The sequence below is a fragment of the Schistocerca nitens genome, chromosome 11 (genome assembly GCF_023898315.1).
Source record: "Schistocerca nitens isolate TAMUIC-IGC-003100 chromosome 11, iqSchNite1.1, whole genome shotgun sequence".
NCBI classification, from domain to species: domain Eukaryota; kingdom Metazoa; phylum Arthropoda; class Insecta; order Orthoptera; family Acrididae; genus Schistocerca; species Schistocerca nitens.
In genome coordinates, this window is record NC_064624.1 from 112,955,277 (window position 1) to 112,974,053 (window position 18,777).

Sequence of the window (18,777 nt, forward strand, 5' to 3'; positions counted from 1 at the left end):
ACTATGTGACAAACCTTAGAATTTCTACTGTTTTACTGCATCATTTATTCATTATTGTGAGGAATTGAATAAATTTATCTGCACAGAAATGCACTGTATTTGCTAATGAATGGTAGATGTTGATTACTCACAGTGTTTATGTAGGTGCCAACATGAATTATTATAACGATATTTGCAATTGCATGATTGAGAAACTCCAGTAACATTACTAAACTGAACTGTGTGCTGTATGAATGAAGCCAAATAGAGAACCTTTCGTGTTTGAAGTGTGTTCCAGGAGCAGGAGAAGCTGGCCGATTGTCTGCAAAATGCTTGGTGAGGTGTTATGTGGTCAATGGCTTCAAGCTTGTAATACAATTCTATTGAGCTCTCCACTCTTTTCATAAGTCCAAGATCAACTGCAAGCTCTCTTATTACATGTAAAATACTGGTTCAGATGCTAACTCCTTACAAAGTGAAACATAAAATTTTACAAAACAGAAGTTAGTTTTATGTAACCAAGGCTTTCTGTTATAGTATTTGATTAGCTTTAAATTCTATTCCTCTACCCTGCTATTTAACTAATTTTTACTGTGTAAGCTCTTACTGTATAATGCTAATATTCACTTTTTGTTTCCTTTTTAGATATTGGACCTGATATTACTAATATATATTGGAAGTCATAACTATGACTTGTTCAAATGGAAATCACATCAAATCACTTGACACATCACAATAGCATTTCTTGATTTTCATTTTGGAATTTAAGTTAATTTTATTTTTGGATGGTTCCAGTCCTTCCAGCCCCCTTTCAGCCTATTTCAATCAATATAGTATAAATAGAATCTGCAAGAAAACAGAACTGGCCATTTATGAGGAACTCCAAACATCATTTGGGCATTTGAATGTATCCATTACAATCAGCTGACAGCAGAACTTTCAATTACATGAAACGTAATTTGGTTCATATGACACATTATAATTATGACACAGAGGTCTTTTGACACCATGGAATAATGTCACAAACCACCACAATAAGGAAACTACTGTTGACAGTAGTGTGGGGTGAGTCATGGCACAATGTAGATGACTGCGTCAAGTACATGTCTTGATTGCTGCAAGTTTGAAGATGGCACTTTGTTTTTGCCCAGTGTGAATGTGGAAACACTGATGCAGCAAGCTAGTTCAATGCATCTCACTACTATTTTGGACATGGAAGCCACATAAGTACTTTGCAAAGTTCTTTTTATTTACAAAGTTAAAAAAACACCTCAGACAGGAAATGAAGTTATGCATCTGCAACCCTGGAGGAAAATATGACAATCCAAGATAAGTTGGTACAACTTTTTCATAGGCCATCCCCTCTCCTACCCCTAAGTGTATATTGGTAACACCTGTTGCAGGCTGTAATGGGAAGTTATGATGGCTGAACAGCCGATTTGTGTAGGCAATGACATTTTTAATTCAATGGAAAGACAAACACAGTGTTTAATCTAACAACTACCTTGACATATCAGATGTTAGAGTGGGATCAAAGTGAATGTTCAGGGAAAAAGCCTGTTTGCAGTGTCCAAACAAAAAAAGTAACAATGTAACACTGGGTTTTCATCAATTATTTTTGCACTTTTCTTTCCGATATTGATTTGTATCCAGCAGGACTGTGGACAAAAACAGGAAATAGGGGAAAAGTGTCAGTTTTGAGGCTAACCTAAACCTCAGAGAAGGCTATATATCAGTCTGTCACAACATAGATCCATCTCTGAGAGAAAGCTGTTAATAGTATTTGAAGAGAGGCAGTGAACACTGCTCTACACCCCAATACAAGAACCTCTTGTAAGCAGCAGAAGAACACGAAGATAGGACTATGCAGACAATACCACTCACCAAAACCGGGATTGTGTATAAGATAAAATTAATAAAATTTCAAAATCAAAGTAGCACATGTGTTCTGTATACACACATATATGATTATATTACATGAACAGAATTGTCAACATGTATCAAAAGCATGCTGTGAAGTAAAGGCCATCCACAAAATGATTAGTTTGTATGTTAATGGCAGGACTGAGATGGTTAACAGCTGTGCATTGTCTATGATGTAATATCCTCCCATTGGCTGCCAACAAACCGGTCCAGAGACATGATAGAAATATCTACTTTCCACCATAAACTAGTGCAGTACGTGGAGCACTGTTTGTGAAGTTTAGCTAATAAACCTGTCCACAGGAATTGTTGACTTGAGGAACTATATTATTAATGAGGGCACATAAAATCTATTTCAAGTTAACGTATGTCCACCTAAAGTACCTGCACTTACCAGGTCTCCATGGCTAGTACTAAGGAATGACAGAGGCCCCTGGTTCCCGTCAAGATGCCACAGGCCCATAAGCTTTCCAGTGTTCTTGACCTTGGCTGGTTTGTCTTCAGTCAAAAGGAAAGGGAGGGTACTGGCTGCATGATGAGCAGATTACTGTTGATTGGACACCCAAACCAATGCAACTCACTGATTTGGACCTCAAGAATGCCTCACTGCAGCATCCCACCAAGCAGTGAGGGGTTGTTCTTCACTGTGAAATTCAGTGTCAGAAGAGTGAGACTCAGACACACAGCACCCTTGTGTAGTGATACACACCACTATGAAGAAATGTGGTGACACATGCCACTGTGGAGAAGTAATGCATATCCCTACATCATCTTTCCAACAAATGATACTACCAACTCTGAGTTATTTATGTAACAAGATTAGAAAAATAAAATAATGTTTGGAGTATAAAAGTACAGGGAATAAGACGTATGTCAACATCTTGTGTTCGCCAATTTTGATACTGAGGAAAATACATGTCAAATGTCACAAAACCCAAAGTAAAATTAAAGCTTTCAACAACCTGGAGTTAGTTATTAACATCTTAGTGCTCTATTAGGCAATGTCTTACTGGATGTGGTATGCCACTGGCTTCCTCCAACTTCTGAACTCACTGACATAGTAAGTTACATGAGGACCTAGAGCTTCACACTGGAATGGAAACTGATTTTCCACATAGACAATTTCCATGTGAAAAAGTGACAGATGATGCTTGGGACTGAACCCAAAACACTTGAATTTGTAGCCTCACACCCATTCAAGAAGCAATCATCTTACTCTTAGAAAAGTGTGTAAGCACTCAAGACCAGATACAGAGTTTCATTAACTAACAGTGGCATTACACACACAATACTGGAAGGAAAACTAGAAACGATTAGCTACGAAATTTGATATTCCATACAGAGGACCCATTAGAAAGATGCACCACAGAACACAGGCAGTAATACATTTATTATCTTGAAAAATCAGTACTGTACAATGAGATAAATCTGCATTTATCTCATTGCATGTTACTGAAATTTGAAATCTGCATGCAGATAAGTATCAAACGTGAGGAAAAAATAATTTTAAAGTGTGAAATGTGATGTGGAAAAAAAAAAAAACATTTGAGTTCCAACATTCACCCATCATAGTAGATTAATGCTTAAGATAAACTCTGGTAAATATTGTATACAAATCGAATTTCTGTATCATACTGCAGTGACAGGATATATATATTTGTCAGCTACATAACTGAAGATGCATGCCTTCAGATGGGGAGAAAGATGTGAGGCAAATTACATCAATAAAGTACAACATGACGTGAGGTTAAGCAAATATAGGCAACATGAGCCATGCCATTGTATCAGGAGCTGTCCATCCATTTCCTTGAAGAGATTTAGAGAATCTATCGAAAACTTAGATCTAAATTTCCAGAGGAAAATCTGAACTCATTCATCTCAAAATCACATCCTGTGACATTAGCACAGCTGTGAGAACAAAAATTCCTGTGAAAATCTACAAAACATGTTTTCCAAAAATTAGCCTGTGTAACTGTTTAGAAAACACACACAACAGGAAAATATTTATTTTGTTAGCAATAAACATGCCAAAAATAATAAATTCCCTAAATACAGAGATTGGAACATGAGCACTGGACTACTGAAGCATCACAGATTGCTACTGTTAAAAACAAATTCTGAAAGATAGGAACATACTTCTGCCTAACAAACCTGGTAAGGTGATCAAACATAATGTAACAGCCAATACACCCAGCATGGGGAATGTTGTGGAATACAGTGAGAACCTGCAAATGTTAACAACATTACATAGTTACATGACAGGAGAGATCTGTACAGCAAATACAAATGAAGCCAAATCCCCTGAATCCCCATGGCCAGCCAAAAGTTGAACGTATGAGAACCACCAAGACAGCCTATATAAGAAGCCTTCCATTAATTTATAAGCAAGACCATATCTTGCAAAACATGAAACACAAAATGAAAACCCCAGATCTTCTGAACAAAAATGTTAGAAAATGGATCAAAGACAACTCTACAAAGGCAAGTTGACAATGATGCACATGGTAGCAAAATGGATGACAGTAACAGAAAAGTCATAATTACAATGCTTTGCCTTAGAAAGTTTCTCCACTAAAGAACATAAAAATGCATTTCACATTTTTGGCTGCAGCATGGATACTAAAATGACAGATACATAATTGACTAAGGTTGGGACAGGAGGGAGAAGAAAAAACCAAACTTTTTCTACGCAGTAGGCCACTAGACCTGAAGTGGCAGCCATCAGATTAAATAAAACAAGTGGATCTTGCAGAACAACCTCTGGCAATTCAAGTGTTACTTTATGGGGCAGTGGCGTTCATGGCAATATAAAAATGCACAGGTCATTTCAGTTTGTAAGAAGAGGCACAGGAAACATGTTTGGAGCTAAAGACCTGAACAGCAGATCATTTTGTTCTCCTATATGATTTTGGAAAGAAAGCAGTTCCTCGCAAGAATAAAAATGGATCCTACAGTCATTGATCAAGTAAAATCAATTGATCTATTCTCTCACAATTCTGCTGCAATGCAGTCAGCCAATACGATTTTGAATACCAGATGATTTAAGCTGATCAGAAACATTCACAATTTGATCCAATGTCTGCCTAATATTAGAGAATCGTCTATGTAACAGCAGACGTAAAAATTTATTTTGGCTGCACTGATGAGTTAAACCTGGATTTCTTGCATTTTATGGGCTATCACCTTAACCATTATGGGCACATCCCTGCAACAATAAGAACTCTTTAATTTCCTTCAGATTTAGAGTATTTGGAGTTTAGTGTTGGAACATCAATTCCCTAAACCAGCACTATGCAGTTACCAAACAACTACAAAAATTTGACATTGAAGATCAGAAGATTTCTGAGTGCTGTCAACTACAAAATATTTCCTAATTATTAACACAATTGCTGGTAATTGAGACTATAACACCAAAGCGCCTTAATGAAAAAGCTGTTGGTTCGAATCTTCTAGTAAGTACTACTAATTTTTGAAAACTTCCATGTCTACTAACAACTCGAAAATTTAACAACTACTGAATTGTAACGGTTTAGTAAAAATTACATTTTTTTCAACATTCGACATATTAAAACAAAAATTGATACATTTCTGCGAGATTTCTTTATTTTCAATTTGATGCTCTCCATTTTTGTAGCAAATTGTAATTTTTCAACAATACTTGCATTTTATGTAATGTATAATTAAAAATAACTTTTTAATAAAGTATGGTTAAGCATGAATTAAAATTACCATTTGTTTTACATATGGAATGTAAATAAAACTAAAAGAACTGGTAGCAATCAGTGTTATCTGAACCATCAATTTTATGATTGTTATCCTATGCACTCATCTACAGACAACTGTATAATAAATTTTTTATACTTACCAGCACTCACAAAACACCCAACTGCCTAATGTATTTCTTGTTTCTACTTCTATGGAGAACTGTGTCATACTGCTTTACAAATTTATTAGCTGGTCGCTGACCTTAATATCCTGAACCTAAGATGAAAATCTATGAGGACACGCAAGTGACATCCACTTGGCAGCCCTGGAGGCATGCTTGGTTAGGGTAATTCTTAAAGTAACTGATCCTGAAACCAGGAGTTACAGCCTCAAATCTGAGACATAGCAACAGTTTTCATCTGTTTGTTTGTATGTGTACCAATACAGTATCACAGAATTGTTATTTATGTTCATACAGAAAACTAAGTAATTCTACAAATATACATGCTAAAACTATTTCTTCTGCTCCAAGACAGCACTTTAAACAATAGTGCACAGCCCCCACCCCAAACAAACCACTCACACTGCCAAGGTAGGGTTGCTGGCATGTTAACGATACTAAAAACAGTTAAGTGCAAACACGAATACGTATTATCTGAGGAGAAATCAAGCTAACACATGGTTCCTCAAGAGAGGCAAAAGCCGTTTCAGCAGTTGCAGGAGCAATGGTCTGGATGATCAACTGACCTGGCCTTGTAGCTTTAACTAACTTCCTGTGCCAATACTGCAAATGGATGAAAGCAAAGGTAAACTGCACCTGTGTTTGTTTTTTTCTTCTTAAGAGCATGCACCTCTACTGTTCAAAATTATCTTAGGCAAAATATTCTGGAGGTAAAATAATCCCCCATTCAGATCTCCAGGCAGAGGCTACTCAGGAGGATGTTATCAGGAAAAGCAGGACAGGCACTCTGTATGTCTGAGTGTGGAGTATTACATACCTTAGTAGGGTAAGTATATATCACAAGGGGTTAAAATAGATACTGCCTGCAGGAAAATTAGAGAGACCTTTAGAGAAAAGAGAAGCACTTGGATGAATATCAAGAGCTCAGACAGAAAACCAGTTCCAAGCAAAGAAGAGAAAGCAGAAATGTGGAAGGATTATATAGTGTCCATAGAAGGGCGATGTACTGGAGGGCAATATATGGAAACAGAACATGATGTACATGAAGATGAAATGGGAGAAATGATATTGTGTGACAAGTTTGACAAAGCCATGAAAGACTTGAGTCGAAACAAGGCCCTGCAAGTATACAACATTCCATTACAACTACTGACAGCCCTTGAAGAGCCAGACCTGACAGAACTCTCCCATGTGGTGAGTAGGATGTAGGAGATAGGTGAAATACCCTCAGACCTCAAGAAGAATATAATAATTCCCATCTCAAAGAAAGAAGGTTTTGACAGACGTGAAAATTACCAAACTAGACGTGAAAAGTACCAAACTATCAGTTTGGTAAGTCATGGCTGCAAAATACAGATGAATGGAAAAACTGGTAGAAGCTGACCTTGGGAAATACCAGTTTGGATTCCATAGAAATGAAAACATAAGGGAATACTGACCCTACAACTTGCCTTAGAACACAAAGTAAGGAAAGGCAAACCTATATTTCTAGCATTTGTAGACTTAGGGAAACCTTTGGATAATAATGACTTTAATACTCTCTCTCGAATTATGAAGGTTGCAGAAGTCAAACCCAGGGAACAAAAGGCTATTTACAATTTGTACAGTAACCTGATGGCAGTTATAAGAGTCAAGGGGCATGAAAGGGAAAGAGCGGTTGGGAAGGGAGTGAGACAGGGTTGTAGCCTATCCCTGATGGTATTGAATCTGTATACTGAGCAAGCAGTTCAGAAAACAAAAGAAAAATTCGGAGCAGATATTAAAATCCATGGAGAAGGAATACAAATTTTGAGGTTCGCGGATGACATTGTAATTTTGTCAGAGACAGTTTTCCTATTTGGGGAGCAAAATAACTGATGATGGTCAAAGTAGACAGGATTATAAAATGTAGGGTGGCAATGGCAAGTGAGGCTTTTCTCGAAAACACAAATTTGTTAACATCAAGTATACATTTAAGTGTCAGGAAGTCTTTTCTGAAAGTATTTGTATGGCGTGTAGTCTTGTATGGAAGTGGACGACACAGACGACAAACCGTTTAAACAAGAATAGAATAGAAGCAAACATCAAACTATGGAAAACCCAGGATGGAATGTAACAATACCAGAGAAGGAAAGTTGCTACTCACCATATAGCGGACATGCTGAGTCGTGATAGACACAATAAAAAAGGATTCACACAATTAAGGCTTTCGGCCATTAAGGCCTTTGTCAGCAGTAGACACAAGCACCCTCGCATGATCACAGTCTCAGAGAACTGAGACCACAGCTTGGCAGTGTGGCCCCACCACAGCTTGGCAGTGTGGTCTCAGCTCTCTGCACGTGTGTGTGTGTGTGTGTGTGTGTGTGTGTGTGTGTGTGTGTGTGTGTGTGTGTGTGTGTGTGTGTGTAAGAGAACAGAAGCTTTTGAAATGTGGTGCTACAGAAGAATGCTGAAGATTAGATGGGTAGATCATGTAACTAATGAGGAGGTACTCAATAGAATCGGGGAGATGATGAATTTGTGGCACAAGTTGACTAGAAGAAGGGATCGGTTGGTAGGACATGTTCTGAGCAATCAATGGATCCCCAATTTAATATAGGAGGGCAGTGTGGAGGGTAAAAGTCAAAGAGGGAAACCAAGAGATGAATACACTAAGCAGAAAGAAGGATGTAGATTGCAGTACATACTTTGAGATGAAGAAACTTGCACAGGATAGGGTAGTATGGAGAGTTGCACGAAACCAGTCTATGGACTGAAAACAACAACAGCCTAGGAAGGTTAGAGACTTTAAATAGGAAAATTGGATAGGTTGTATTCAGTTGTAGTACGAACTGAAGTGCAGTGGCAGAAAGGACAGGACTTCTGGTCAGGCCAGTACAGGATTATCAGCAAAAAATCAAATAGGGGTCATGCAGAGCCCTAGTAATGAGCAAGAAAATAGGCACTTGAGTAAGCTATTGTCAACAGCAATGTCGCTGAATTACCATAGCTGAAATAGGCATGAAGAAAATACCACAGTGGTAGAAATGGCAACCAGACCAGCAGAATAATGGAATAGGAAAAAGTTTGATGAGTAATTATTCAATATCTAAGGAAGATGAAAACCAATTCTAGAAGGTAATGAAATTCAGTAGTAGGAACAGGATGCAAAATAGTTAAGAGAACCTCCAATGGCACAAATGACAAAGGGGGAAGCCACCTGGTACAATTTTGCACATTGCATGAATTAGTCACTGCAAACACTTTTTTCAAGTATCGTGAAAGAAGCTTGTGTATGTGGAGTAACCTGGAGAAACCAAAAGGTTTCAAACAGATTATGTAATGTCAAAAACAAAGATTTCAAAACAGGATTATAAACTACAAAACATTTCCAGTGATAGATGTGGACTCTGGCTAGAATTGTTTTTATTAACTGCAGAGTAACGTTGAAGAAATGGTAAAAGTAGAATTGAAGTACATGGCATTTGGATAAACTTGAATGAACCAAAACTCATTGATGGTTTGAAAATGAGCATTAGGCAAAAAGTGATAGAGGGTAAGTATACACTGGGTAATGAATAGGCAGCTTTGAGATGAAACAGTGAAGGCAGGAGGAAACATAGGTAAAAAGTAAGACCTAGTACGAATACCTTCACAACTCATGAGATACTGAATTTAATTGATGAGAAGAGCAAATACAAACATGTAGCTATTTAAGCAGACAAAAGGGAATACAAACATTACTGGAATGATGTTGACAGAAGATGCAATATGGCTAAACAAGAATGGTTGTAGGGCAAAGGGGAACAAACTTGCTCCAAAATGGGAAAAGGAAGTAGTTGCAGACAAGACTGGAGATATCATAACATGACCAGAATTTGATACAGCACTGAAGGAGCGAAGTAGTACCAAGGCCATTGCAGTTGGTGACATTCCCTCAGAATTACTGGGATACATGGGAAAGCTATCCATGACAAAATTATTCCACTTTTGTGCAAGATATGAGATAGTTGACGTACAGTCATACATAAGCCAGAATGCAATAATTCAAATTTGAAGAAAGGCAGGTGCTAACAGGTGTGAATACTATCAGATTAATATGCCATGCTTGCAAGAATGGAAAAGGTTTTAGAGGGTTAACCTTACATAAGATCACTTTGGGTACCAGAAACATGTAACACAAGGCAATACTGATACTATGGCTCACCTTAGAAGATTGTGTTTACAGCTTTTGCAGATTTACTGAAATGCTTTTGAGAATGTGGAGTTGACTACACTCTTTGGAATTTGGGCAGCAGCAGAATAAATAGACAGCAAGCAAAAGTTTGTTTGCAACTTTCACAGAAACCAGACACCAGTTGTAAGACTTTTAAAGACATGAAATGGAAGCATTGAGTAGGAAATGAGACAGGCTTGTAGCCTTCATCTGATATGCACTCTGTACGATGAAGACACGAAGGAAATCTGGACGAAAGTAAAGCAAACTGTGTGTTTACCAATGACAATGTAATTCTATCAAACAAAACAGGCATCTTGAAACTGTCAATGAAGGAATGTGTGGGAGGTAAAACTCTGAAGAGTAAAATTGGATATCATCACTAAAGGAGATTGTATGGCAAACATCAATAAAAACAATGGAATGTAGCTGAAATAAATCAGGCAATGGTTAGTTTCGACTAGAAAATGAGACAGTAAAAGTAGTAGACAACTTTTGCTATTTGGGCATCAAAGTAACTGACAATGGCCAAAGTAAGAAAGAAAGAAAGTGATGACTAGGAATGTCAATGAACATGTGCCTAATAAAGAGGACTGTTCACATCTAATATAAATTTAAGTGTTACAAAGTCTTTTCTGAAGATGTTTGCAGTGCAGCCCTGTATGGACGTCAAACATAAATGATAGGCAATTCAGACAAGATGAGAATCGAAGCACCAGAAATGTGCTACAGAAGAATGCTGAAGATTTGATGGGTACACGAAACAACAAATGAGGGAGGAACATAGGGACCAATTTCACTAACACAAGGAACCTGTTAATAGCACAAATTCTGAGGCTTTTAGGGATAGTCAAGTTGGTAATGGAGGGATATGTGAGGGTAAAAAGTGTAGAGGGACACTATGGCTTGAAGACAAGAAGCAAGTTCAAATGGATGTAGGAGGTGACAGTCATCAGAGATTAAGAGGTTTGTGGAGGGTAGTCTAGCATGGGCAAGTGCATCAAGCCAATCTATATTATATTCACCAAAATTGAGCCATAACATAACACTGCTTAATTTCATACAGTCACACAAATTCTAGAATTATCTGTTGGTTCACTTGCTCATCCATTTAAAAAATCTGCCAGGAGTTCTTCTAGGAAGACAATTTTAGATATATTACAAAAAATTATCACATATTTTAAGTCTATGACACTTCCAAAGAATAAACGACTCTTTCTTTTTAGAGTGGCCTTCTCAGTGACAGTAAGGTGCATTTCAATGGTAATGATGTGAAAGTTATATGAATGATCAGTGACAAGAAATTTGAAAATTTATTAGCATCTTGCACTTCATTTTCCTATGCTGCTACTTTGAATCATATTTCCTACTCCCATAATCTTTATTTACTTATCGGTAACTATTTTATACTAAATGCGCTTCATCATATAAAAAACAATTGTGTAGTGAAATCAGTGGGTAAAACCAGAATCTTTAATATTGAAATCAACAATACCCACACCATACAACTAATTGTAACATAGATTTTCTATTAGCCAATCACACAGTTTTATTTAGAAATTTTAAAATGATGTGGATGAAGCAGGGAGGGAATAATAAATAAAACTTTTGAGGTCATTCACTTTGTGAGAGTTTCCTGTTCTTGCTAGCCCATGCCTTGGGATGTGGATGTTTGCATTACTTACAGTATCTTGTTTGTAAACCGTCCTGGCAACACATTCCTTACCATTCTTCCTGATGCCAACAGCACAGTCAGAGATATCAAAAACTATTAGCATTCTAAGCCTGGTAAACAAATACAGGCAGCACTATATGTTCTGCCCAGCATAGTCCACAGATTTTTTTTTATGACACTGATATCAGCAGAATAAACATGTATCTGACAAAGGAACCAAAATATGACATACAGAGCATGTTACAACCAAACACTACTCTCAGTGTACACATAAGGTAGAACAATCTTGAGGCCTTTTCTTCCATATTTGGTTGTTGTGTTTTTCCCAGTTCACTTTCCCATCAACATGAAATTTGGCACGTTTACTTTCTATACTGACTCACAGACATGTACAATGAAAGAGTGTTAAAAATTGATATTCTGGACAAAGCCCTTCTTCTGAAATAGAAAAAACACACACACACACACACACACACACACACACACACACACACACACACACACACACACACAGTCTCCAAGAACTGAGACATGACTATCTGCTTTTGGCATGAGCAACAATCTGTTAGGGTGGGTTGTGAGGTATGAGGCGGCACGGGGCAGGGAGAGAGGGATAGCAATGTAAAGGTGGGAGGAGGGGTGGGGGGAAGGTAATGTGTTCTCTGTAACACCATGCAAGGAGGTGGCAGAGACAGTATGGGTTGCTAACGGCAGTTTTGGGAAGCTGTACTGTGGGAGGGGAAGGGGAGGAGAGAAACTGAGAAAGGGAAATGATAAGTGCACACTGCACTGGGTGTGTGTGTGTGTGTGTGTGTGTGTGTGTGTGTGTGTGTGTGTGTGTGTGTGTGTGTGTGTGTGTGTGTGTTGGTTTTTAATTGTATTTTCGTGTTAGTGGTCTTGTTTGCGTAATGACGTCATGGGTGCCATATTGGAGTCTTAGTATATGGTTGCTTCTGCCATATTTGTGACGTCATGGATCTAAGTAGATGGGTGGAATTGGACACTTCTGTATTTGTGACTGACAAGACAAGGCATGGGAGATCTGTTTCTTGGAAAATGCTCGAAAGGAAATTTTAGGCTGTGCAGGCCTCAGAGTGAACCTTAGTATATTCTTTGGAACCACATTGTTTCCCAATATTCTTAGCTGGTGGAGTCTCCTTACATTTCCTTTCCCCATACCACACTGTATCAGAAAAAATTTACCTTGCACTCCTTCAAATTCTTTCACCACCACCACTACTAGCACCACTAGTGGTATCAACTGCAGTAGTAGAAGTACTGCCAGTATTAACTTTTAGTTCATAGTATTATTCACTGACATTGCTAATTGAGACACCAAAAGCATTGTAATACTATTTGTCATATTAAAACTTAGTTTCAGGAAAATATGATACAAAAAGGGTACAGTATTTGTGAAACCATGGTCCAGTTTAATAGGGGGCCTGATGGACCTAATCAGATCAGGTTCAATAAACAAACCAATAAGATCATAAAAATGTCATCAACAAATCTTAATTTGGTGAAGGGTTTGTGATTCTGAGTGGTTAGAAAGGAATCCTCTAGGTGTCATATGAATGAACTGGCAGAACATGGTGCCATACAAATGCCCTTTGATGTGCTGTAGATTTGTTTGTAGGCGGTGCCTTCAATGGAGAATTGTGGGTTAGAATCTAGTTGATCATGGCGACCAGGAAGGGGCTGTGGGTTAGGAGAGAGTCAGACACTGGGAAAGGTACTGCTCAGTAACAGAAAGCCATCGGGTTGGGGGATGTGATCACAGAGGGTGATAGCACTGACAATGATGAGCAGGGTGCCAAATGGTGAAGGAGCAGGAACTGTGGAGCTCAGTGAAGGAAATGATTGGTGTCTTTTGTGGCAGGGTAGGTTGAAGATGAGCAAAGATTCCATCTTTGGGAGCACATTAAAAAAAAAAACGCACACTCATAACAAGCTTTTCTAAATTGTGCAAATGGAAACTCTTCGTACAACATATCAGTCATCCCCATAAGCCTCAACGTTCACTAGTCTGTATGCTCCACCCCACCTATGCCCTACCCTGCTCTCATTCTAGCACTGCACACACCTATCCCACAACTCCACCCCCACCCCCTATGCCCCACACAGCCTCCCAACACTGCACCTAGCAGCCCTATTCTGTCCCCCCATGTCCTTGATCAATACCACAGGCAGCACAGCGTCACGTCCACCCCTACCCTGCTATCCCTCACTTCCCACCCCACAGCACCTCTTTACCTCTCACTGCAACAGATTTCTACTCACATTAGATGTGTTTATGGCCTAGTGTTGTTCTGTATTTCATGTGAATTACTTTGTCCAAAAGCTTCAATATTCAGCAGTCAATTCATTCTACCTACCTGCAACCTAAATTCTCCTCAATGTGTTGAGTTGGAACATATGCTTTGTGTATCATTACTCTATCCTGACATTTCTCTGTTCTTGGGAAAACACAAGAGGCAACTGAGTTTTGCTTGTCACCATTGGACCAGTTCAGATACAACTTCACATGAAAAGCTTGAACAGCAATTGCTCAGTTACACAGCTTTGAGCTAATGGAAAAACAGATACATTTACAATACAGATGTAACACATGATATGAAGGTGCAATATAGTCCTCACTTCCGTAGTTGTTCCAAAAAGAAGTGATAAGAAGATTGGTACAGCAAAGGCATGTGTGCTATATCTACAACTACTTGCCTTTACCAACTGCCGACATTTTGATATCAATGCACGAACTACAATACCACTAGAAGAATGAACATCCTGAATGTGAGCACGACACTACACACACCAAGTTCATAGAAAGAAAGGTAAGTGAGAAATTCGAAGCACAAAGGTTTTCTTCTTTGGGTGGGGGGGTGGGGGGGGGTGGGGGAAGTCCTACTTGATACAGACTTTGGCAGCTGACACTAACAAAAACCTGACAAGGCTACTTTTATAACATGACATTGTCTAGCACGAGTGTACATTTGTGTTTTCACTGCTTCTAGAGAAACTCTCAAGATGAACGATTCAGAGCAAATGACATCTTTACAGTGTCACCGGAGTGTTTTGAACTAGCTACATAAAACAAATTACAGCGCTTTGATGAAGAAAGAAATGAAGGATATATTTTCAAAACAAGCTCGATGAGAAGTGAATTGTCCATAAAATGTTGATGGCCACACACTGAAAAATTCAAAATCCTGCTAATATCAGAAAAACTGAATCAAGGAGTGAGCTGTAACAGTAACTTCAGCATGTTTTAATTTGCCTGAAGCTGACAGTGACATTCTGCTATAATTACTTCTTTTATGATCACCAAACGTGTAAGCATATGTTGTATGTTACAGACGTGTCATACTTGAGCCCGCACAGTTTATCTCTGTGATTATATTAACATTTAAGTAATTTATTTGATACTAAATATTTAGAGTAGTAATGTGAAGATCTACTGGTTAAAGAGCACTGCAAACATTCCAACATTCTGTAGTTAAAACTGTAACACTCCTTTTTTCCTTTTTAGGGTTGTACATTACACTACCAACTGCTCTTTCATTTAATAGTATTTAAGCTCCTCAAAGGATTTCATCAACAACTCTTGGTCCCCAACCACTTCCCGATATTTAATAGATTCTGAATACCTACTGAGAAAACAAAAACAGATCAAGAACGGTAATATTGCTAACAATAACTTTGAGGATATAAAACCAATTAGATGAACAATAGCAAAAATTATACACCAGGAAAAAAATATTGTAGGTCATGAGTTTAGATTTCTCCATCAGGCACCATGACGAATAGACTGCCAAATATTGTCTTTGCAATAAATCCACATATATATCCCTCTTGCCTGAGAAAGCAACTCTGGTCAGCTTAAAAATTGGCCACAAATGTAGCATATGATCAATTCGTCCAGCAAACCCTACAACTGATCTACCATAGTAGCTAAATCATCTGCACTCTAGCTAGTGGAGTCCATTCATATATTACTTTATCATATCCTTTCTAAAAAAGGAACAAATCTAGACATTAACAACACACCGAACTAAATCTCAATGCAGGAAATTAATTTGTAACAAGTGATTGCTGATGTCACATCTCAAGAACATTTGACAATTTCCTAGTAGACATCAAACATGTGATCATTGACTACTGAGATGCCAACATGACACTAACAATAAGCTGCAGAAATTTTGAAACATTAAATATTAGAGAGCAGCATCATATACTACAAGACACCAATCCATTGCAAATATGTTGCACAGCCAACAGTCACAACTTCGTTTGGTCAAGAAGCAAAACCAACAGCCAATATCATATTTTTCATCTGACAAACAGGACATGTAATCTGCTTGTTTACACACCACATTGCACAAAGGAATTAATGAAACAATGGTAAAAAATACAAGAAGCTATTTACCAAGGATTTTGGTTCAGCATATATTTCATTCTTCTTTTTTTTCACCCAACTAGTTCCCTTGCAGTCCATGATTGCCCTCCTAAGCCACTGAAAAACAAGAAAGCAAAAGTGATATGTTTACAGTGTCATTATTAGACATAATGCTCAGGCAGTATTTTCTGGCTCCAGCAAATGAGGCGATGCATATGAAAAATTTAAAAATGGCTGAGGGACAAAGAACCTGACAAAATGAACTGATTGACAACTTGCTGGTTATGAGGACTCTGAAGCCTCAGTGTCATTAATGGAAAACAAAACTCAGTTTGAGAGAAAACAAAACACCCCACACAATGGAAACAAATGACTTTCAGTTATTGCTGTTTCTTAGTAGCATTTGCTTGTGGTAATCAGTCTTATTCTGAATATGGTAGCTGACTTATCTTTCTTTTTCCACATATATTTCTAACTGTCATGTGAAGCAACTAAGATAAAGTCAGTTTACCAGACAAATCTATTTACTGTAGACAATTTTACGTATGAAGAATAAAAGATTATAATGAGTCTAGAGCTATATCGAAGCCTGTCAATGTATCCTGCAAATTCCTTTATATATAGAATAATGTAAGAGGTTTATAATTGTGTTCTTAGCAACGTATGCAAGAACAGAAAAGAATTATTTCTCAATCATACTGGCTGCATTTTCAATCAATCTATAAACCCATATTTGCTCATGGTATGCAGAAAAGCAGACCATGAAAATCCACCCATACAGACAGAACTTTCTTTTTTTTAGTCAGTTTAGTATGTATTTTTAACAACTGTTTCCTTATACAGTCATCTATATTCAACATTATCAACTCAATATAGAGCAATGCTGCAATCGTTACCCAGTCACTAACAAACACACACTGCTGCCTGCATGTTGCATAGAAAAATAAATGATTCTTGACTGTCAAGATTTAACAACGATTAAATTTCTCTAACAAGACTTAGTGAAATTACTTTCTCATAATCGTCCCATCACAAAGTTCTGTGGTTTTGGGATACTTTTGTCGGTGGCAATTACACATACCCATTAGGCCTTACAGAGTCAAGTACATTTCCCATATCCTTCCATAGATTGAAACGTGCACATTACTACAAACAGCAGTTAACACTATTTACTGAACTATGGAGCACATAGGCACATTGGAAATCCATGGAAAACGCAACACAATGAATTCCCTCTACAGCATTCTCTTTCATACCAACATAACCCATCCCTGATACTCTGTATTAACGTGTGCTAACGAATCTGATGTATCGGCAGTACAACTGTTTGCGCTACAACCCGGGAGAACTACAGATCAGATTACAGTAAACTCTTACTGTCCCTATTCCTTCCTTCACAAATATTGTTACCGAACTTCGCATGCACAACGCAAGTAAATATAACAATATAAATGCAGCGTGTGTGTGAACTTCACGAGGGCCTTTTTTCGTCAATCACAAAGTATTTCACATTGACCTTCACTTTCTCTAACCACCACAGCATATAGACACTTTTCCGGTAATTACAGACAACACATCAAAATTTCTGGCGGTTCTTTTGCTGAATCACAGGAAACATTTAGCAATTTTATTGGACAGAACGAAAACAGCAAGCACATTACATACCCACGCGTCGATCTGGTATTTTTCGTAATTGCCGAACAGCACAGGTACGTAATGTGTGCTAATATGTTTGTCTAAACACTAGTCAGCTCCTGCTCGCAATGCGGAAACACAAGCTCACTGAAAATAACAAGTGTTTGGTTCCGATACACATAACCTGAAGAAATAATTACTTACGAAATTCTAAGGCTATCTCAAACCATAAACACAAGCGCCAAAGATGATACAATAATTAAATGTGAAACTTATCGTTCAAATGTGCCCAATAAATGAAATTGAACTAATATAATAATTGTACGAACAGTTACTGTAGCATCATTACAAGGCTATGGAGCACATAGGCACATTAAAATCCATGGAAAACGCAACACGATGAATTCCCTCTACAGCATTCTCTTTCATACCAACATAACCAATCTCTGATACTCTGTATCAGAGGCAGTTAGCTGTAATGATAATAAAAATTAAGTATTGACTTAGTACCACACTCAGTATGTGTCTTTCCGTGATTTCCTGTCTCCACCATCAAATCACTTACATATTACACAGAAAATACAACACAATACCGTACAAACGCATGACACGAACTACTAAACTCTACAGTCGTCTGCTGCTGTGGTCAAAGTCAATCAACGCGGAAGAAAGCACCTACCACGGAGGTCGTTCGAACTTTCTTGGAATCAGAGCTGCATATCTGCTAGGAAAAAAATTAAAGTCGTTTGTTGGTTAATTTGGGGGAGGGGACCAAACAGTGAGGTCATCGGTCCCGTTGCTGAAGGAAGTCGGCCGTGCCTTTTCAAAAGAACTGTCCTGGCATCTGCGTGAAGCGATTTAGGGAACTGAAAACCGAATCAGGAAACCTGGACTCTGTTTTGAACCGTGTTCCTCCGCAATGCGAGTTCATTGTGCTATAACTGCGCCACCTCGCTGTTTCATGAAAGTCGTATGGGAAACTATGCGTTTTTTATTAATTTTTTCATAGTTGCAAGTATGGTTTCGAAATCTACAAGTAATTCTACAGTATTTATGGATACTATGGTCACACAAATTAAAAAAAAAAACATTATTCACCCATTCGGCTATATAAC

The 18,777-nt window shown here is 38.0% G+C and overlaps 1 protein-coding gene across 4 annotated transcripts in view; it reads right to left on the reverse strand.

Moving 5' to 3' along the window:
- Nucleotides 1-18,305, reverse strand: part of LOC126213025 (zinc finger protein 724-like) — a 128,509-nt gene extending 110,204 nt beyond the window's left edge. The window contains exons 1-2 of one of the 4 annotated variants that reach the window (XR_007541034.1): nt 18,173-18,292; nt 16,058-16,144 (exon numbers count right to left, since the gene is read on the reverse strand). Coding sequence is in view for 3 of the 4 variants with exons in the window: in XM_049940592.1 (XP_049796549.1) it covers nt 16,058-16,126 (69 nt within the window). In the remaining variant the exon portion in view is untranslated. Of the gene's footprint in view, nt 1-16,057; nt 16,145-17,692; nt 17,832-17,866; nt 18,045-18,172 lie in introns of those variants that run through there. The other 3 variants (XM_049940592.1, XM_049940594.1, XM_049940593.1) reach the window with 3 other exon arrangements.
- Between the last annotated feature and the right edge of the window lie 472 nt (nt 18,306-18,777).